Source organism: Ptychodera flava, chromosome 20 (genome assembly GCF_041260155.1).
Source record: "Ptychodera flava strain L36383 chromosome 20, AS_Pfla_20210202, whole genome shotgun sequence".
Lineage (NCBI taxonomy): Eukaryota > Metazoa > Hemichordata > Enteropneusta > Ptychoderidae > Ptychodera > Ptychodera flava.
The window spans coordinates 24,122,813-24,145,175 of NC_091947.1; the positions used below are offsets into that span (position 1 = coordinate 24,122,813).

The 22,363-nt window shown below is 38.1% G+C and overlaps 1 protein-coding gene across 1 annotated transcript in view; it reads left to right on the forward strand.

Moving 5' to 3' along the window:
- The window catches only part of LOC139120369 (uncharacterized), a 60,500-nt gene extending 40,087 nt beyond the window's left edge, over positions 1-20,413 (forward strand). Inside the window, exons 7-30 of the mRNA XM_070684717.1 lie at positions 1,208-1,324; positions 2,540-2,658; positions 3,796-4,041; positions 4,464-4,789; positions 5,053-5,202; positions 5,594-5,662; positions 6,328-6,433; positions 7,041-7,172; positions 8,175-8,241; positions 8,780-8,885; positions 9,176-9,285; positions 9,599-9,728; positions 10,245-10,348; positions 11,043-11,145; positions 11,341-11,494; positions 13,128-13,194; positions 13,518-13,584; positions 14,105-14,190; positions 14,626-14,752; positions 14,911-14,952; positions 15,395-15,490; positions 16,043-16,163; positions 17,254-17,354; positions 17,632-20,413. Coding sequence (XP_070540818.1) covers positions 1,208-1,324; positions 2,540-2,658; positions 3,796-4,041; positions 4,464-4,789; positions 5,053-5,202; positions 5,594-5,662; positions 6,328-6,433; positions 7,041-7,172; positions 8,175-8,241; positions 8,780-8,885; positions 9,176-9,285; positions 9,599-9,728; positions 10,245-10,348; positions 11,043-11,145; positions 11,341-11,494; positions 13,128-13,194; positions 13,518-13,584; positions 14,105-14,190; positions 14,626-14,752; positions 14,911-14,952; positions 15,395-15,490; positions 16,043-16,163; positions 17,254-17,354; positions 17,632-17,751 — 2,866 coding nt within the window. The 3' untranslated portion in view covers positions 17,752-20,413. The remainder of the gene's footprint in view (positions 1-1,207; positions 1,325-2,539; positions 2,659-3,795; positions 4,042-4,463; positions 4,790-5,052; positions 5,203-5,593; positions 5,663-6,327; positions 6,434-7,040; positions 7,173-8,174; positions 8,242-8,779; positions 8,886-9,175; positions 9,286-9,598; positions 9,729-10,244; positions 10,349-11,042; positions 11,146-11,340; positions 11,495-13,127; positions 13,195-13,517; positions 13,585-14,104; positions 14,191-14,625; positions 14,753-14,910; positions 14,953-15,394; positions 15,491-16,042; positions 16,164-17,253; positions 17,355-17,631) is intronic.
- The last annotated feature ends 1,950 nt before the right edge of the window (positions 20,414-22,363 follow it).

Below are 22,363 nucleotides of genomic sequence, written 5' to 3' on the forward strand. Positions count from 1 at the left end.
ATTTACTTCCGTACACAGTTTGAGTTTCAATTTGCAACACTTTAATAGAAATGGGTTTCAAATCAAAACACAAACATTAAAATGCAAAGCTGGGATTCATTTGAAGAAATTCAATCTTTCCGTCTTTTTTCTTTGCAAGCTGCAGTTAATGCATAGTTTTTTACTGTTTATAATTTAGCAAACAGAGTCACATATCGGTTTTCTTTTTCTTCTGACGACCGTGGACCCTCAATTGCATGGCCGTCTGTGAGAACAAAACCCACTAAGAAAGACACGCTATTTTTTGTCGATTGTTTATACATAATAGAATTTCTTAAAGTGGAACTGCATGTTGCCAACACAGTTTTATTCAAAGCAATTTTTCTCATCAAAGATGACAAGGAAACCACCTCGTACTATATATTTTCAAAAAGCAGAGACTCTAAAGTTTACTATGGTAGCAGTGGTTTACTTGAAGGATTAAGTAGGTGTATATTTGGAGTAAAAAAGCTCAATTTTGGTATTAATGATAAAAATTAATTTAAGTCAAAAACTTGACGCTTTTTTCTGACATGTAATATTTCACTTGAAAGAAGAGTATATGTAGAAATAAAACGACTATTTTGTTTTGCATTATCTAGCCTCATTCTAAAATGGCAAGAGTTGAAAGTTTTACACTCAAAAAGAGTGATTAAAATTAAAATGCCTCTTATTCAAAATGTAAGAACTTTAGTGCCAAACAAAATAGTCGTTTTGTTATATAGTATTTACAAAATATGCAAATTTCAGAAAATTTGACCCAGCCAGAGTGGAGTTAAATTCTTTGGAAATTTTGAAATTGGGAGAAAGAGAAGCCAGGAAATTGGGTGATTTGCATACATTTGCATAGATTAATACTTCTGTATCAGGCAACATATGACTGCTTGACAAGCTAAAACATGAAACCAACCAATATTTTAATCTTGGGTTCACAAATTAATAAAAATTGGATGGATATTAGCCGAAAAGTGATTTTTTGAACAAAATACGCTGTGTTGAGTGCAGCGCCCCTTAACGAGAAACCTTGACCCGAAATTTGAGAACCTATTTAGGGCAATGATATTCAAAACATGATCGTCATTGACCATTTAAGATCACAATGTCGTATATTTTTACGGGTTAACGTTTTGAATCAAGCACTTCAATTCAATATTTCATTCGCTTCTTCGTTGAAACTTTACTTCGACAGGACTAGTGTATGGATAGGAGTGCATGACCAAGACAGTGAAAATGAATTCAAGTACACAACGGGAGAGCCTGCAACTTACTTTGCCTGGCAAGTCAACCAACCAAACGATGACATAATGTAGGTTATCGTACCACTTGATATAGAAAACCACTGAACGAAAACTACAGACGATTTCATTTGAAAATGTTCCTTTTTTTACGAACGGATTATTCAGTCAGTAATTCCCTGTAGATACGCTATGACATACAGTCATCATTTGAGATGATAAATCAAGTCAGTCTTATAAACCCCTACTCAACGTAACTTTTGCCAGATTTTTTGGCAATGTTGTCACTTTTCCTGCATATACACACAGTTTCTTGATCTGCCATCTAAAACCAGTTAAAATATCCAATATTCAATTTGTCAACAAGTCTTAGTTACTTTACAGGAAAGTGTTCTAGGTTTTATTCACAAATGAATTTCTTTTCGAACGAGCATTTAACAAATCATGTCTTGCATCCCACAGCGTCGTCAAGCGAATGTCGTAGCATATTCAACATTCATACATTTTAGGTAAACCAAGAAACTGCATTTCAAACACGAATATGTTCGAAAAGAATTACAGTCAATAGCTACAATTACCATGGCTTGAGACGGAAATGCCATGCCTTTTTACCACTCTCATTTACATTATCACGCTCTTTATGTTTTTTTCTTAATTGATGACATTTGATGTAATTAGGGTAGAATGCGCCTCGGGGACAGATATTTGGACTCCTAAATATTTACAATTCTTTTGTGATCTACCACTTATGGGGCTCATTTTAAAGCTCTGGTGTAAGAAAATTTTTTACCGGCTTATCTTTTTGAAAATCGAAAATTTAATTTTCTCCATATCATTAACACGGGAATGGCGGCCATTTTGAATTTCAAATATCGGTAAATCTAAGGTAACTTGTTTCTCTGGTACCAAAATTTGCAGGGTGACCCCCGATTTTTATTCTTTATTTTGAAAGAGTATGGTTGAAAGACTACTTGAGGAAGTTTTGAACAAAAGTTTAAGTCTTTAACTTTCGAGGCGCGTTCTACCTGAAGACGACCCCTCAATGCACTACATAAATCTACCACTTGCCATTCCTCGTGAAATTTTCGGTAGATAATCTTTCATCACATGCATTTACTCACTACTCGATTCACTCTGAACTCTCGAAGCCACGTCTGCCTTCGGTGTGAGAGAAATGATAAGTTACTAATCCTAGAATCCGAGTTCATTGTAGTCATTTAGTTTTCGGACATGCATTGAAGCTAGTTCAGTGGATTTCAGGTTCGTCTCTCGTCTCTCCTACACAGGACAGAAGACCAGGACTGCGTTGCCGCGTTTCGTAGCAACAATGGTCGATGGGAAGACAAAAATTGTGATGACGAGTACCAGTACATCTGTGAGAAATCGCTGTACTTCACCGGTGACGGTATGAATTCCTGTTTATTTCTAGAGTTAACATTATCGGTACATCTATAGGTTACATTCAAATTGTTGTTTCAGTCTTATCTTTGGTAAACTGGTCCGCTCTCTCGCCAAGGATTTAGCTGTCAGAGGTATTCGGGTATCTAACAAAGTAAAGAATCACGGAGACTCAAGTCCGTTTCAAGTACACAGACTTTAACTTTAGTAGGCAAAGCCTACAGACGCCATGTCTATGAATAAGTGTATAGCCCCTGAGTATCCTGCCCTGCGACTGTGTGTCTGCTATTGTCGAAGCCGCCATAGGCTCCTAATCCGTTCAAATCGACTTTAATCTTACGAGAGATATAAAGTGTAGATAGAGGCATTGTTCCGATCAAAAGTACATGTTACATGATCATCATTTCTTGATATGATTTTCCGAATATTGGTCTGTGAATATTTTGCTTTCGTTCCCTTCTTTCTGTGCTTTATTCATTACAAATTTCGTCAACATTTCAAAAAAGAATTACCTCCACTCTGGACGGGTCAAATGTTGTGCAATGTTCAAACTATGTTTTTAAATACCATAAACGACAATTTTGTATGTCATTAAGTTCTTTCATTTTGAATAAGAGTTGCTTATCACGAATTTTATCACTTTGTTTGAATGTTAATCTTTCATCCCCTGCCATTTAAATATTGTTTGACATGTTGAAAGATACTGAATGAATGGGTGACCATGCATACATTCGACCCCGGTTTTAGAAAAATAAAATGAAACCATGGCGAAAATGAATTAATGGTCATGACCATTAATTCATTTTTTGCGATGTTTCATTGATCGTGTCTAAAACCGGGGTCAAAAATATGCATGGTCACCCATTCATTCAGTATCTTTCAACATGTCAAACAATATAAGTAGTATCTCGTATCAAACAAAATTCATGAAAAATGGCCGACTTTGTCCTTTTAAGAAACAAACACTCAAGTCACACTGCGAGAAAAAAGTCACTACAGTACAGTAACTTGTCGTCAGTGCAAAATATATTATTTCTTGATTCGACAGCAAGACTCCTCAGAAGTGAGAAGAAGTACACAGGCACTCCATACATAAACAAGTACGACACTGATTCTCTGTACATAATTGCTCTTTACCTCACAGATTCTATACCGCCTACGGTGACCTCCTGTCCAGCCGATATTTCAGCATCGACCAACACCAACAAGGCAACAGCCAGTTTACTTTGGGCCGAACCCACGGCAACGGACAACTCCGGAGACGCGCCCTCCATGGAGAAATCGCACTCACCGCCCTTCAAGTTTCCAATTGGAGTCACGCTTGTGAGCTATACCTTCACTGACGCTGGGGGACAGCAAGCTCGTTGCACCTTCCAAGTTACTGTTGTTGGTAAGTTGATAGAAAAAGCGTTTCTTTCAAAGTGAGAATACTTCTTGTATTTTTGCGAACAAAGAGCAACAAACAAAGTTTTCACAAAAGTATTCACACAAGGCCGCGAAATCGCTCACTGCCACGGTGCTATCGCTATACTCTCTATTTTAGTCACATCTGGTGTCATATTTTCTATGGCATACTCACTAACTACTCTCTTTTGAGTCACTTGGCTAGACTAATTTGTCATCATATTTCTGTTACCCCGGCTTATTACATGTTATTTATTTCCCTTTTGTCGTGTACTCTACTCTGGAATTTTGCATTTTTAAACCTTAACTATAAGTTCTTTAAATGCATCTCTGACAAACGCAACAAATTTTATGTTATCTTGGAACGACCACGTGCAATATTATATCTATATTACATGTCTACTACAGATGACGAGCCGCCTGCTGTCAACGGGTGCCCAGCCGATATTACAGTCACTGCTCCCGATCACGTAGGCATTGCAGTGTCTTGGACACCGCCCTCAGCGACCGACAACTCCGGCGAAGCAGTTATCATGGTTTCGTCTCATGAGCCAGGTGACTTCTTTCCCATCGGTACCAGCGGAGTAACGTACCAGCTTTCCGATCCATCTCAAAATGTGGCCACGTGTAGTTTCGAAGTGAACGTCATTGCCACCGGTTCAGGTGTACCGACTACACCTGATGCCATGGCAACAGCTACTAACCCAATGGGTATATGCCAAGGCGAAACGATGGTAAGAAAAAAAAATACTGAACGTACATTAAATCATGAGCTCTTTTACCCAGAAATGAAACCATCGGCCATATTCTCTATTTTTTAAAGTCGTGCAGTAAGTAGGGTTTGTGTTACAAGCTGAACAATCTGGAAAATGCAGGAATGTTTTCTTGATAAACAAATAGCTCTTGGTGTCACTCCAGACAATTAATGGGTCGAAAAGTGACCGCTGTGATTCTATCAAACACAGACATATTTGACTTCTGCCTTCGTTTTGAACAGTGTAACATATCGGCACTCACCATAGAAGAAGTGGAGGCACTGTCGAGCACAGAACACATGTCAAGCATACTGTTGCTGTCGATAACCAGGTGGATGAAAGGTCACGACGAAGTGCCCAATGACGTCACAAACAAGACATCCTTCACTTGGGTAAGGAATGTCGCTCATTGTATTGTGTCCAGCATCTTCCACTCAGCGGACAAAGCATTTAAGTTTTTAAAATGATGTAAATTAGCATCATTGTACACGCCGTGATGACGTATAGAATGAGGAAGATAATATTTTGTCTACACTATGCAAATTGGCGTAACAAATTGCTATGAACTAGCTTTGCATCATTTTGACCAAATCATTGGGGCGAGAAACAATCTTCTGTCTTCAAGTTTCTGTCCTGGTCAGTGAAAGTGAGAAACTTTTATAAACTCTGAATTCTTGCAAGGATTTAGGTTCGTGGGAGATGTCCATTTATGTGCTGACTTTATCCAAACTGATGTCATAATGTTGTCATTTTCTCTTTCTCTGTCGTCGAAAATCTCCTCAGTACTATTTGAAGATTTGCAGCAACATACTCCATCCTGTACATAAGGAAAATTGGGAGTTTCTGTCACAGGTATGCGACTACCAGTTTGCAAAGCGTTATATAGACACTTGTAATCTTCAGTGGGCTTTAAATGTTTTTTAAGGCAGAATGTGCCCGAGGTCTGATATTTGGGCACTCAAATTTTTACAGTTCTTTTCTGATCTACCACTTGTGGAGGCTCATTTTAAAGCTCCAAGGAGAAAGAACATTTATTAGCGTCTTAGTTTTTAAATCGAAATTCATATTTTCCAAATAGAGGTAACACAGGGATGGCGGCTATTTTTAATTCCAAACATTGGTAAATTTCCACAGTACCTAATTTGCATGGTGGCCCCTGATTTTTATTCGTGATTTGGTAAAGAGAGCTGTTGAAAGATTCATTGAGGAACACCAAAAGTCGAGGAATATGGTTTCGTATCAGTCGGTATTTACTAAGAGTCTGTATCGATATCCGTGACCATTTAACAATACCAATTTGTAAGGCCACAAAAGCCAGTTTTAACACTCTTGTTGAATCATTTCAAAGGTAGAGTTGAGAAGCTGAGAATCAGTAAAATCATCGGAATAAGAACAAATACTGTTGACTTTTTAAAATATCATTACCTGTTATTTCAAGGAGAGTTTTTTCGTCGGCACATTCAGCATTTTTTAACAGGTCTTACAAAAATAATAACTTGCATTCATATTTACTGCAGATAGCTGACGGTCCAACTGAAGCAGCAGTCACGTGTGAAAACCTGGCAAATTCATTCGCCAACGTCACAGATGATTTCCCTGTATATATGGATTTCCCGAATATTGGTCTGTGAATATTTTTTCCTCCTCTTTGTTTGCTTAATTTTTACAAATTTCTTGTCAGCATGTGTTCAGCGAAATTTGGCAAAAAATAAAAGGGAGGAACTGCTGAAAGTGTACGACGTTTAGTCATTAGCTTATGAGTACAGAATGATTTTAGTTTTGTAGAGATTAGCCGAGATTAACTTTCGCGTTTAGATTAAAAATGTTTCATTCCCTTAGTTCTCAAGAAGTTTGCATATCAGCTCTGTGTAATTATACTGTTTTGAAGCTTCTTTCGTCTTCAAAACATGTCTTTTTAATAAAAACTGTGGCAATGGGGGTAATAAATTTTAACCCTATACTCTTTTTCTCCATTACAGTTCAATCGAGCGACAAAAAGCATACAAATTCAATATCATAAATTAAGAAAATTCCTATTCTCCACACACCTATGTATGTTTGTCCCAGTGTTTTCTTTTTAAAAATCTCAACTTGGTTTACTTCATACACACCTGTCACGACGCACAATAAAATGTTCCCATCGACCTCGCTGGCCAATCCTTTGGCTTATTGCAATCTTTAACAACTTCTTACGATTAATCGTGTCCTCTTTTCCTTCTCTTTTCGATAGTTTCACGTTTTGAAAGAGTTCCGTTGTCCAGTCTACCTGGTCATCAAGTCACGTTTCCAAAACGCCGAGAAGAAGATGATCGGTTCGATTTTATGGAGGTGGATAACCGATCGGACTTCGAATCTCTTTATGGTTAGCGATTAAGCATTTTGGCATCTTTCAAATCGACGGCGCCAAGTTCTGATTAATAAACAGGTCTGGTCTTGTTTTGCATAATATATAAGTGCTCCTAAATAATACGTCGACATTTTAAGGTTGTCTCCTCGTTAATCCTATTCGACAATTTAACGTCCGATTTTACACTCTTTGTGCTAGACTTTATAACGCTATAAAAAGTACACCAACCCATTCAAGACTGAAGCTCAATGCTGATCAGAGAACATAACATATTCAATGTACGATTCGAAATACAATCAAAGCACGATGGGGCTCTATTAAAACCTTCCATGCACCACCTGAATTGACTGATCTACTGTAGAAGGATAAGTCCTACTGTGGGATAGTTAAACCGAATCAAACCAGTTCTATGATAGATCATATGACCGACACATGATTATCACATGATATTAGAAGGATAACTACTTTGTGATAGGTTGGGTTTTAACCTTCTACTTGTAATCGCCATGTTAATGAGGTCGGAATACTGTCAAGCCAGTCAAAATGTGTCATAAATTGTCGCCCAACATTACCATGATTTGTCTACCCTTGCCAATCTTGAATTTAATCGAAAAATGTCTCAAACTCAGACTCAGCATAAACATATTTTTTTACATCAATATTCATTGCAAAATGCATACATACCTTGGAAACACTAGTTAGCATTTGTTTCTACCGATGATATGTTTACAGTAACAGGGTATTTAAGAACATTCACCGGCGAGTGGAAAAAACAAAAGTAAATATCGGTACGCCATCTCTGTCTATTGTCCAATCAAGTTAGTAATCGGCAAACAATATTTTTTTTCCTTTCTGGCTTTATAAAGTTTTAACAGTTATCAAAAGTATTTCTGACTTTAACAAATTGGTGTGAAACAGCAGAGTGTCTTTATCGTTATCTTGGCATGCCAACCGATATCCAAGAATTTTCTATTTGTTTCTTGACTGCAAATGTGTCTCGTACTTTCAATCTTTTAGATACAAGTGGAATAGAGGCTAGTGTTGTAGCTATGTCCTTTCGACATGGACCAATGTTTCGTAAGAAGTAAGTAATCGTTGCTAGATGTGTGCTTTATGTTCTGCGCTTGAGGCATTTTGTGGCAAATCAAGCGTTGTGAGAATATCTTACCGTGCCTTATTGCAAATCACCTTGATGATAATTCAGTATTAAAGGTCACAGGCAAAGCAACATGTGCCGTGTAAATTCAGATATTTGATCACAGGGAAGCCATGATAAACAAACAAACAAACAATCAAATAAATATAAAATAAGTAAATATGAGAAAATATTAAATTGGATAAGAATTGAAATAATTGACTGAACAACACATGCGACATATTCAAGATGCGACGTCAGTGTCACTACTCACTGAATTAATTTATTTGTTATTTATTATTTGTAGCATTTTTATTTAAGTCTTATTTTTTATTCTCTTTGAGTTTTTATTATTCATTTTGTTCGTCACTTTCTCGCATGTTACTTTCCACTTTCGACCGACTTTACAAACGCTACTTTCAGATTACGATGTATACTCATACTCGGAATCGCTAATATTTTGTTTGTCTTACTCACTCACTTGCAGGGATAGCTGGGATATATCTGAAAAGAGCCCTCTGTTGTCAATTTCCGTGCTGATCGAGGGAAGGATAGTGTCTATTCCTGTACAGTTTGGATTACAGACAGTAAGGGTGAGTTTTCATTTTTAAAAACAGCGAAAGTAAGTTTATTATTTAAACTAATACACATTGATGTCCTTCAATGCCGTAGACAAAATCCGTCAAAAATTATTAACGTAATTAATAGGTAAATAATGTGAGCGTGGTTACACTTTGCCAAAACAATGCAATATATGAATTTTTAAAGTTTCATAATAGAGGTTATTGCAGGTTCTATACAAGTTAATATATAATCCGTATTGATGTTTTGTGCTCGTCGAAGTTCAAAAATAAAGTAACGAATAGGAGACTTTTTTAATCAGGAAGGCGAAGTTGATTTTGGTGTTGGATACACAGACGGTAGCGGTAGTCTTGACGACCTTGACGCGCATCAACCCTCAACCAAATGTGTCTTTTGGAAGCCACCTAAGGCGTAAGTAGAACTATGATGCTCTCTAAAAAGTCTTCCTGCGAAATAAAGGACACATGAAATATGCAATGAAAATTGAAATGGATTCAGCTTCTTCAATTTTATGCAAATGTCCAATTATCAAGTGGCATCTACAGATCTGCAGATTATACATATCATGTCGGTTGATGAACTGTCCAGTAAGTATCCGTCATTAAAGTTTATTGCCAGACAATTAGTCAAATGTTTTATTTTTAGAAAGGAAAGGAAAGTGCATTGCGATTTCATGGCCCCACTAAAACACTGAAATTGATGTTTTCCAATCATTTTATTCCAGGGGATCTCACGAACCAGGCTACTGGTCTGATTATGGATGCGATGTTACCACGGCGACGAACGGGTATACAACGTGTGAGTGTAACCATACCACGAGTTTTTCTGTCCTCATACAAGTAACGGAAGTTGAGGTTCGTATTTTCGTCACATGTTTGTCATCAAAATCAATTCATCATTTGTTGCCCATTTGCAAAATAATTTTCACCCCTAAAGACGTGTTCCATTCTTGCGAGAATAGGTCTTCTGTTGATGCCCTGATTATAAAGTTCCAAATAATGGATCGATACAGCAATGTTTAAGGATGCGAGAAGAAAGAAGCTGCGTATGGTTCCAGTAATTTATTTCAATAAATTATGATATTGGCAACTTGTATTGTAATATTATTATTATTACTGTTGTATTTCCCATCCAGTTGTGAATATCAAAAACATAACATGTTAAGAAATTATCTGGACGAGATACAATTCCTGTAAATTCTCCACGGGTACAACACATAGTGTGCAGTGACGCAAAATCTTCTACAATGAGATAGATCGTCCTCTACCGACAAAAATGGTTCGCAAATAACATCTATCACTCCTTTCGAAAGTTGTCCTTTGAAAGTGATGATGTTGACTGATATTTTTTATCCAAATTGCATTCTCTAGATCACCAAGGAACACCAGCGAGCACTGGAAATCATAACTTACATTGGTTGTGCTATTTCACTGGCAGCGTTGGCTATCACTCTCTCTGTCCTCTTCTGTCTCACGTAAGTTAGCTCAGTCATCGAAACCACTTACACTATGGCCTGCCCACGATAGGATAGTGTGGACGACAACCTTTAATGGATTTCCCGCGTGTCTCTCGGCCAATCCAAAATGATACTAACATGCAGTCCGACCTTCGAGGTTTCAGTGTAAATTTTGCTTTCGGGGTCAAGAAAGAAGATGTTTTGTTAGAGTGGTAATTGAAATTGACAGACTTCCCCTAAGTTGAAATCGTTCCCTTTTGAAACAAAGAGTTACTCTTTACTGTAAAGAGCAGGGGTCATCGCGCAAAAGTTTTTGCTAGAGAAAACCATTACCAAATATTTATCAACCCCAGAAATTCAAAATGGCCGCCATCCTTGTGCCAACTCTACGGGAAAAAATTACATTTTCGATTTTCAAGAAACTTAGCCGGAGAAATATTTTGAAAATCTATGAGCTCTCAAAATGAGCCCTGCAGCTATAAACGGTAGACAAAAATGGTTCTGTAAAAGTTTGAGAGTCCGCATATTTATATCCACCCAGAATACCTGCAGTTGCTTCTTGATCTGCCATACGTATCTACTGCTATCCATCCTATCGCTGACCAGGTCTAGTGAACTGTTACCCATGACATGGCCATTGCAAAATGCACCATCCGTTATTTCCAATACCATCTTTTTATAGTATACATCGTCTTTCTTTGGCTGCATGTAGATCCTTACGTTCGGAGAGAACGGCCATCCACAAAAATCTAGTTGTTGCACTCCTCGCTGCTCAGATCCTCTTCCTGTCTGGCATCAGCGCAACAGCGAGTAGGGTGAGTAAACATCGAATACGGTCTTTAGCAACATGACAAATAGTATACTTAGAACCATTTGGACATGGCACGATATTTTGTTACAGTAATTTTGATCAGATTTGTTGGTGATTTTGCAGATATTTTGGCTTCCTGTCTTTTTACCAGAATGTTGACCGTGACATTGATGTGATATCCCGGATGTGTCTTTTTCAGGTGGCGTGCAAGGCCATCGCTTTACTTCTTCATTACTTCTTTATGGCTGTTTTCTGTTGGATGCTGGTTGAAGGTATTCATCTGTATGGCAAAGTCGTCCAGGTTTTCAACTCCGGAGAAGACAAAATCAAGCATTACCTCTCCATCGGGTGGGGTAAGTCAAAACGGACAGCCTTGCGATTTATCAGACCTTCTGTAAACCAATCACAAGACAAAATCAAGCATTACCTCTCCATCGGGTGGGGTAAGTTAAAATGAACAGCCTTGCGATTTAGTTAGACCTTTTGTAACCAATCACATTCCAACTTCATGTCCGTAGTCGCAATGTTCTTCCATTCGACCTTACAGTAACATGATTTGAATAATAAAAGATCACATTGGCAATACTCGGAGGACTGCCTGCTGTTCATTAGATTTCATCATCAATTCTACCCGGCGAGATACAAGAAAGCCCTCCCCCAAACGTAGCCAAACCAAATAGAAATTATATCGATTCATGTTTTCATTTATCAAGTATTTTATCTCCACGTCTGTTTTCGTATAGTTTAAAGTGGCACTCCCACTTGGTAACATTTTTAAAACACATTTTTTTAATGCCAACGGTCGATATTTGAGGTGGCGACTGAACGCGGATCTCGAGATATCGATAAAAACATGTCCTGAAAAAAAGAAAAGTTTGAATTCCGGTGGCCCACCTAAATTCAGCTTCCGAACATCGAACGTTCGGCACTGAGGCCATTGTCAGCAAAGCTATGGAGTACGAGTCTACGCTAACGCTGCTGTACGCGACAGTATCACTGGCGTCGGTGATCGGTCATGCCCTGTGGGGGAAAGCCGAGTCTTACTGACTCGGAGAAAAAAAGGAAAACAAAGTTTGCTGATTCCACCAGAATTCACATCGGTGACTAGTACAGATACGTGCGGTTGATACATAGCGGCTGCCGCGTGGTATGCACGCATACCACGCGGCGGCCGCTATGTATCGAACCACGCGTAACCGTGTGGCAGACGACAAAATGTAGTCATCAGAGGCGGCTAATATTTTACACGTAAAAACTGATATCTATGTGGTATTGGTTCAAAATATAATAGAACTGACTGAGAATAATGAAAATGACAAAAACTAAGGAAAAGTTAAAAAAACTTACCTGAAGTGAAGGCATAATGCTGTATATAAAGTCTTCGTCGTTCGAACTTATTATGGACTCCCTAGAATATCGTCAATCAGCACAACAACAACCTTCGGTGGATTTCGCGTCATAATCAGAAACAATCGTACAACTTCGGGATGTGAAAAATACGCTCGGGAAATGACATGCATATGTTTTTATCGATATCTCGCGATCCGCGCGCAGTCGCCACGTCAAATACCGACCGTTGGCATTAAAAATATGTGTTTTAAAAATGTTACCAAGTGGGAGTGCCTCTTAAAACTGTCATACTTCGCAACTAAAATTGACCAAGAAAAGAAAATGCGTCGTCCCCAATTACATATTTTCTACATATTGTGAGTAGGTATTGCTTCAAATACTAGAGTTCTCGTTACACAACTGTGATCGTGTAGTTAGAATATTTCTGTAAGTATGTTTTACGCAAAGTTTCTGCAATGATTCTAGAAATGAATTTGTGATGCCGCTTATGAAGAGGAACATGCCAGCCATATAATCTTAGTGATACCTGTTGATGATTGACTGTTCTGCCCAAAGACGTATCTCTAATCACAGACCCTCCAGTTTTTCTCGAGGGTCTGTGCTCTAATCATTTGGTTCGTGTTTATTTCATGTCAGGAATTCCGGTGGTCGTTGTGGCGGTGGCTGCTGCCATCAACTGGGAAGGATACGGCTCGGAAAAGAGGTAAGTCTTGTGTTCGGACGTAGCTGGAATGCAACATTCTCCATTTAATATAGAAACGGCAATGAAAAACTAATTTCTAGAGTTCTGTGGCTGATACATCCAAGTTGTAATTTTAGAATTATCAAGAAGAGCTTGCATTCGGTATAATCATCTTCACCTGTTTCCCTCTTTTTATGTTTCTAATTGAACATGTAAAAGCTAGATAAGCTGGAAATCCCCTGATGTATAACAAGCATTTTGGTACAAATAATATCTGACCAAAATGATGCTAAATATACTGCACCGAGTGTGTCACTTTACACGAGCTTTTTTCCCTTTTTCAGCTGTTGGTTAACGATCGATGGTCAGATGATCTGGGCTTTTGCAGGACCCGCCACACTTATCATTCTGGTACGTTGAACCATTGTGCATGCATCAGTCAAAGTAATACAGCTATTTTGCATCGTCGTTTTCTCGTGTACCCTTAGAAGATTGAGTAAACGGGTAACAGACTCTTGCTCTATAGACTAGCGAGCTAAGTCATGAATTTGGCTTTAAAGGGAGGCTGTCGTCTGAACTGCGCTTGAGCGACTTTCTTGTTTACAAACGATGTATTTCATGCATGATATCTGGATAAATCACGTCAACACAGCTGCAACATTTAAATTTTAAGATATTAACTGTTAACAAACATGTTCGCCAACGTACCCTAAATACAGTGTTTACATCGGTCGCAGGGGTTCCTGGCAACCTTTGAGCAAAGTTCCGACGACAGCTCCCTTTATAATTGCCATCCAGATTGCACATATACTTATGTATCAGTGATATCTATTTGTATAAGCAAAGACTTCCATATATATACTCACACCAGTACTGTGTTAACTCTGAATTAAACATCACTGGCAAGGTGTGTATATTTTTCGGTTTCTAGGTTAATCTTGTCATCCTCGCCATGGTATTACGTATAGTTGTGACGTCAGCAGCCACTAATAAGGAGAAAGAATTCGACCATATAAAGTAAGAAGGCCTTTTCATCGCACTCAGGAAATCCTTCTTTTTGCTTTTGAAAATGTCAAAGCGATATCACGAAAATTTATTGACGACGCACTTGCGTCATCGTCAGATTCACAGGCTGATATTCAGTATAAGTCGTTAATTTTTATGCAAAAAAGATCGTCTGCAAAGGCCGCTTGGGCATTTTTGACGCCGTTAGAGATTATTTTGGGTAAACGCAAGTTTATCATTATGATGAATGCAAAACAAAAGATACGCGCAAAAGGTTTAACTTAATATTGACATTAATCAGAATAATTGAGGTCACGTGCACCCTGCTGTAAACAAATCAGTTTCGCGCCTTGTTGCAATTCGCTCAAGTACAGCTTCATGATGTACCTGTGTGAATCAAAGTCAAAGCTCCGTAAAATACCGCCTTCTTCGTCTCCGTTTGCACAGGGCTGGAGTCAAGGGGGCGCTAGTACTACTTCCTATCCTAGGGCTGAGTTGGATGTTTGGATTACTAGCTGTCAATGAGGATCTCATCGCATTTCAATACTTATTTGCAATCTTCAATTCATTACAGGTAATTGTCTGTCATAATCTGATATCAAAATTAATCTGATGACTGTATATTGAATTGATCTTTTAAAAATATATTTATTTGCATTTTATTCATACTAAGGTAAAGCTCAATGAAATTTTCGAGTCTGTATATTTGCTGCATTATTTTTTTAATTTCAGGGTTTCTTCATATTTCTATTCCAATGCGTCTTAAATGGCGAGGTGAGTTGTAATGAATATAAAATCGTAATCTTTACGCGTAAAATGTGTCTGTCATTATAAATTAGTCCCGCTTATGTACAGTATTGAGAGCTATCGTGTTTGGCGTTCTTATGTCCAAAAACCTGACAAAATTTCCTTTCACTTGAAATCTGTCAATAAAGTTTAGTGTTCACCGACCTTTGTCTGGAGTTTACTCGCAGATTTCTGCTCTGCAAAAAAATTGGCAGAGCGTCACTGAATCCTGGGCGCTTCAGTTTCGAGACTGACCGTAGACAAATGCGACCCGATTCAGGAGAGAAGACAGGGGTGTTGCGTCACAAATGTATTTTTTCAGGAAGGTCACTCAATGTATGGTGTCGACAAACTTAATTACCGATTAATTACTGGTTAATTGTTCATGAAAAATGTTAAATCAATAACGCCTATGTGGCAAACTCTACAGGTAAGAGCTGCTCTTCGTCGGGCACGTGAAAAGAGGGCGTTGGAACGGGGAGATTACCAAGCCAGTTCTACCGGCGGCGCTGTCTTCTATAACACAGTAAGCATTGCCTTTATGAAATGAACATTTCAGGTTTTACAAATGCCGACTTGTATGAATCGTGTTTTGCATGAGGTACATTGAAAATTTAGTAGTCATCATTACTTTTGCACCTTTACACAACAGTCGGTTACACGCATAACAAAAATGAATATTGATATTTCATGTCGCATTCTAAGTGTGAAATGATATAAATTGAAAAAGCCGAACATTGCTTTTAAAGTGAATAACACTAAGGAATACATTTGGCATTATTCTTTATTGTTCAGTCAGCATTTGGTCCAGAGTTTGACACTTACAATCTGAAATAATTTGCATTTTGCGTGTCAGATCGTTTTTCATTATAATGGAATAATGGCGCTTTTGACGCACTAGAGGAAATCATTTATAAATTCGGAAAATTTCGACTAAATTTGGACAATAAGACTCATTATGCATGTCATAAACATCATGTTACGAGAGACATTCTCTCTCTCTCTCTCTCTCTCTCTCTCTCTCTCTCTCTCTCTCTCTCTCTCTCTCTCTCTCTCTCTCTCTCTCTCTCTCTCTCAGCCTATTTCAGTGATTTCAATCACGAACAACTTCCACAGAGGATTCGGAAATAAGAATACCGAGAAGAAACACAAAAGTACCGAGACCGTGATGACGGAATTAGACGCCAATAGCCATATGAGTAAGTACACAGCGCTCTGATATAAATTACAAATTTTTAGTAGACTTTGGAAGTGTGGTGGTTACAGCGCCCCACTGTGTTCTTTAGAACGAGGCAATGCAATCGAACAGCAAATATTTTAATGCATTTCGATTGTTTTGAAGTTTTAGTATACAACAAAACGGTACGTGCTGTTCAAAGTCACCCATTCTTTTACCAACTACGATCAAGCCAGACACACTGTCGGCCGACATAACCAGTAACATTATTATTAAATCCCAGATGATGTATACGAAAACTCTGCATATAGTAAGGGACAAAGTCGCTCTTTTTCGAGCGTTTATTCATACATTTTGTTTGACATGAAAATAAGTTTGTGTTGCTTGGCTTGAAACATGCTGAAATACTGGTCAACTGTGCACAACCTCTACTCTGCTTGCAGCCTGACAAGTTTTTAGAAACATTTAATGAAGCATTTCACTGTCTGTAAAAAAAAAATCAACTTCAAAAACCCAAGTGTACAACTCCCATCGTGTATGGCTAAAATACACTGTTACATATAGTTTTGGACTTCATGCAAGCTTTTGTAGTGAAATCTCGATTAAGGGTTCCTTGCATATTGATAAGGCTAGCAGCTTTCCCTTACATTGTTGCAATGTTTATTTCTCATGGGAAAGCAAGTTGGAATACGAAAAATCCGTTCGGTCAAGAGGTCACAAACGAAATCATCTGTTTGTATTCAGAAAGGGGTAATTTTTGACACTTTTTCAATTATGCACGTCATTGTTACCAAAAAAGTAAAAAAAAAGGAGTGACTGTGTCCCTTTAATCAGTGGTAATTTTTGTAAAGTCACCAGTCATAATCCGGGCCTTTAGTCTGGATTGGAGAAGATGACAGTACAAAAATCAGCAGATACGGTTGGACATTGCTCGTGCAAGAACGTACAGTGCACGATACTACCTCATCTTACGCTGATATCAAACTAAACAGTAATGGTAAAATGACTTTGCCTTTTGAATTTTTATTTTGAATTGTTATAAGATAAAAATGGGCTTTTCTTATGTTTACAATTCGAACTCGAAAAAATACAATTTCCGAAATACTTTGCAGTGGGAGACACAGCCTTACGGGACGTTGTAATGGATAATGAGTCAGCCGACAAAATGAGCCAAAACAGTATTCGCACGACGTCCAGTCCGATTTGTGTTCAGGTAAGGGCAAAACTAGTGACATTTGTATGGAAATATTGTGAATATGCTTGTCAGAAGCGACCATGTAGCATATAACCCGAGGTGCCTTTATTACAGAAAAAAATAACTTGAAGCTTGTTTTTGTCTGTTCTCTACAACGCTCTATTTTGTCGTTAATGGATGGCAAACACAAACGAAATAATTTACAAGGTTCCTTGGTACATTTTTCTCGTATGGACTCAGAGGGCGTGCATCCTCCTTCCTCTTCCTCATCATTACAATGTCTCTGCTCTCCTAGATCGCTGAAGACCAGTCACTGCTGTCCCTGAACGCTCCGACTTACAATCACGCGGCTGTGGACAATTGTGAAGTCGTCTCACTGACAGAAACCGAACGGCGAAACATGGCAAACATGTAGATGGCGACCCCGGAGAAATACCCAAAACTGACGACGCCAGTTTCTCCACAAGCGTACTGAAACCTGTTAACAGCGCCCCGGAGTCGATTTAATGCAATGACTGGCTTGCTTCTGTACATTATGCATAGGATTTCAACTCAACAAACTTCGAAAGTCATGCAAATCCAAAATTAAGCAAGCTTATCCGCCCGATGGAGCAGGACCGCATCTCTCCGCCCCTGCTCTCCGTGTCAATATGGTATCACAGCTCTCACGAGTGACACAGGTCGGACAGTTCATGTGGAACCACAAGAAAGGTCCCAACGGAGGTCGTTCATTTCGATGAACAAACGTCAGAAATCGAGGGTTAAAACTGACGGCCATCATAAGAAAAATACAGAAGTGATATTTACAGAAATCGAGCTTGATAATTCTAGTTCAGCAATTTCTTCTTCTCGTCAACTTATAAGAGAACATCGGGCAATTATAATGATAATGGATTCCAATTCAAAAACATATGTACTAGTGCTTTGAAACACAACTTCGAGGTACTGACGGTCAATATAATGTATTCCTAAAGAAGTGGCCCACAGATACCCTACTCCAATCAGAAGATATCCTGTTGGATTGGATACAGCCGCAGAATTTAGTATACCCTTCCCGTCGTCAACTTGTGTACTGATATGATACCAACTACAAAACAGATAACTAGGCACTAGACATCTACTCTGGTATGTCAAGGACGCTTGGCAGAATTTGATGAAAGATTTGAACTCCATTAGACTGGAGATGAACTACCAACTTAGATGCACAACTTCCTTCGTCGTTGTACAACAGTGACTGTTAAAGTATAGAATTTTTGTCGATGGCGGTGGCCATGCAAGCTGACCATTATGTATACATCACAGTTCAACGTTTTACCCATGATTCTGGCCCACTACATCACTGCATAAACGTCAACATTTAATAGTACTCGCTAACTTTATTCGTCTATTAAGGGGACCAAAAAACGCTTATTTTGGCACTTTTATGCAAAGAAAAATTATTTTTTTTAAATCAACAATAACGGTAATGGCGATGATTGTCAAACATTAGCTTCACCTAGCCAGTCGTCTATTAGTACTATATGTTTGAATTATATCTTCGAAACGGTGGTTAGAATTGGCTTGGGGAAGAACCATTAGATCTTCGAAGGAGTGGTCAGAATTGGCTTGGGAAGAACCATTAGATCTTGGAAGGGGTGGTCAGAATTGGCTAGGGGAAGAACCATTAGATCTTCGGAGGGGTAGTCAGGATACTGACATGCAATAAATTGTAAAAGTTACTTTCCTGGGATTTTGCACAGCATAGATACTAATTTTTTAGCAAAATTTTCACACCTTTTAGAATATTTCTTTTCAAAATTGGCATGACAGCAAAAATAATTAGCATTTTCTTTTATCGATTTTTGACCACCCCTCTCTTAAGATATAATTTTGCTTATTGCAATGTATCATTTTATCCATTCTTGTGTTTGTAAGCTGGGGTGAATGTACGTTATATTTTGTCAACACCCTCGGCACGTATAGATATGTCATACAATTTAACTGGGATCTTACATCTTAAACTGTGAATTGCTGTAACGAAATAATCAACTGATATCACAATGTCTCAACACTAGAGATTAGTTTGATTTCAACAAAGTTTGTTATGCAGATATAATTCAGCATAGACGTAACGAATTCAATGCCCTCTTATATTTCTGTTTCATTTTAAGCTATCAACTCTCTTTCGTGGATTTAATTTAAACTCGGAAAAGATGAAAATAGCTCCTTGGTCATTTGTTTTTCAATTCTTGCGTTGGGCTTACATGTAATAACTCGTTATTGAGTTCCGGCCATTGCACTCGCTGATTCTGGTTTTTAAAACGGCAATCTTTGTGAGTTTTATATTGAGTATGTTCGTCGGCCTCCGTCATGTTTTCGTGATAAATACAAACGACATTAATATGATATAATGTCACAGACAAGGAGAATGCCAATCGGTCGTATATATAAAAATATATCCTCCCGAAGAGCACATAACCAATGGACCACAGGTGGGTAAATATTTCGAGTACACTTATAGATTGAACGATAAAATCGTCCAGCTTTAAAGTGGGGGCAACGTTTAAAGTAGAGCTGACATTTGTGGAGATAGCTCCGTTCGTTCCAACTCCTGATTACGTTTTTTTTTCTCTCTCTCGTAAATTTTCGCCTCCATCGGGCGAAACCTCATCCACTTTTAGATGTAGAGCAAGCCTAAGGAACTTGATCAAATGTGACCTACGACAGAAATGACATTTTTCGTAGGACATCAAATTTTAGTTTTATGTCTTGTAAGTCATGTTTTGTTGGTTATTTTATGAACGTGTATTACATATAAGTATCAAACATCTACATATATACATATACATACATACATACATACATACATACATACATACATACATACATACATACATACATACATACGTACGTACGTACGTACGTACGTATACGTACGTACTCCGCATGTCGCAAAACAAAACAAGGACGCATATTTACATTGTCAGAATTTACATAGAAATAAGAAGTATTGAAACTGGTGCGACTTCGGTTAGAAGTTCGACCCCTTGCAGTCTGATTATGGAAAAGACTGTAAATAAAGTAATAAACCATTGCATAAAATAATGTATTGACGTAAGCACGGTGTCGTAAGTAAAACTTATTCTGCTCCACGTCGTCTCCGTCGAATACAAATTATTAGTATATTTATGAGGGCGCTTTGCCAGCATACGTGTTCACATGTGAAATTTGTAGAAAGTCTATCATAGAGAAGTTTAATGATAGAGAAGTATTTACAAATGGTGTTTCGAACTTTCTGCCTTTCTAATCACAAGTATCAAAGGTGTTTATTTTTCTGACATTCAGCTTATGTACATCGGTAAATATTTACCTCAATATGTGTTCAGACTGCATAGCACCCCGCCAAATACATTTTAAGTGTGTAAATGTACGCTAAACTGTAACATCAGAAATAATACGATTGCTTGTATGACTGTCAAATTACCCTTCTGTCTTTCAAATATCACGTGTTTTACGGTTGATATAGAAATCAGGTCTTGGCTGTCAAATCGTTATACATTCTAAGATCCCTTTTTGCTGCAGTTGAATTTTATTGAGAGAGAGTCATTTTCTGCTTATGACTATCTCCACGAAAGAATATAAAAACTTTACCGATGTATATCCGGAAATTAAGTTAGTTGCTGCCGGTAGTGAACAAATTCGGTGTTTAAATAGTATGCGTTGTTCTACCGTTGTTCACAGCGCATTTATTTTGTATAAGGTGAAATATTATAACACTGGGAAAGAGCTAATCACGATGCCCGCGATGATATTACATGCATAATACATTAAGGGTAAAAAATTTTGGCCCAGAATCTTGTAACTTTTTGCTGATCCACCCTCATTTTGAACATGTTCATTAGCAAAAACAAACCCGAAAAATCCGCTGTTTTCCAATCGAGTTAACAAGTAATCACGGTCATTCTGAATTTCAAATAATTTGCAATCTCTTATCATCGACATCGTCAGGTAACATCAGAATCTATATCTATCAGATAATATTGTCACATATATAATTAAGCAATAAAGCACACCCAGCGATGGTATACCACAAGATTTTGACCAGTTCATGACAGACATATATGCACGAGCGATAGGGAGTGCATATATGAAGTGAACTGGTCAAAATAGAGTGTTATACCGTCGCTGGGTGTGATTTGTTGCAATTATATCATAACCGTATATTGAAATTCTGGCGTGGAACGTCAAAACGGTCTTTTGTTCAAGCCGACAGCTCGCGAGTATGCCAGCCGTGGTATATCGCGAATATACCACGGTTTTTTTCGCATCTCGACCAATGAGATAGCTACATTTGCGCCATCAATATACTGGTATGATAATCTATATTATTCATACCAGTATATTGATGGTGCAAATACAGCGATCTGATTGGTCGAGACGCGAAAAGAACCGTGGTATATTGGCGATATACCACGGCTGGCATACGCGCGAGCTAGCTCTCAGCTTGAGCAAAAATCCGTTTATGACGTTCATGCCAGAATTTCAATATACTGTTATGATGTAATAGCAATAAATCACACCCAGCGACGGTATACCACTCGATTTTGACCATTTCACTCCATATATCTGCACTCGCTCTCGCTCGTGCATATATGTCGTGAACTGGTCAAAATCTGGTGGTATACCATCGCTTGGTGCGCTTTATTGCTTAATTATACGCCGATATATCGGTACCTTCAAGTCGTCAAGTTCAACTTAAAATGATAGATTTCGTGATTTTCCCCTTTTGTCCAAGACAATTATGATTGTAAAATCTTGTGCGAAAAAATCTCAATTCTATCACTCAGCATTGTCAGCATGGAGAATGGCATGAATGTATAGCCGTCCTTTGAAATATTTTCTAACTTCTGAAAAAGTAGCGGCATGAATTAGTACGGTAGCCACATTTACATCGTATTATTTGAAAAGACTTCGTTCCCTGGTCTAGTTTAAAGCGGTAAAGTCCTAAAATGAACATTTTGCAAAATCTCGACTAATTTTGACCAATG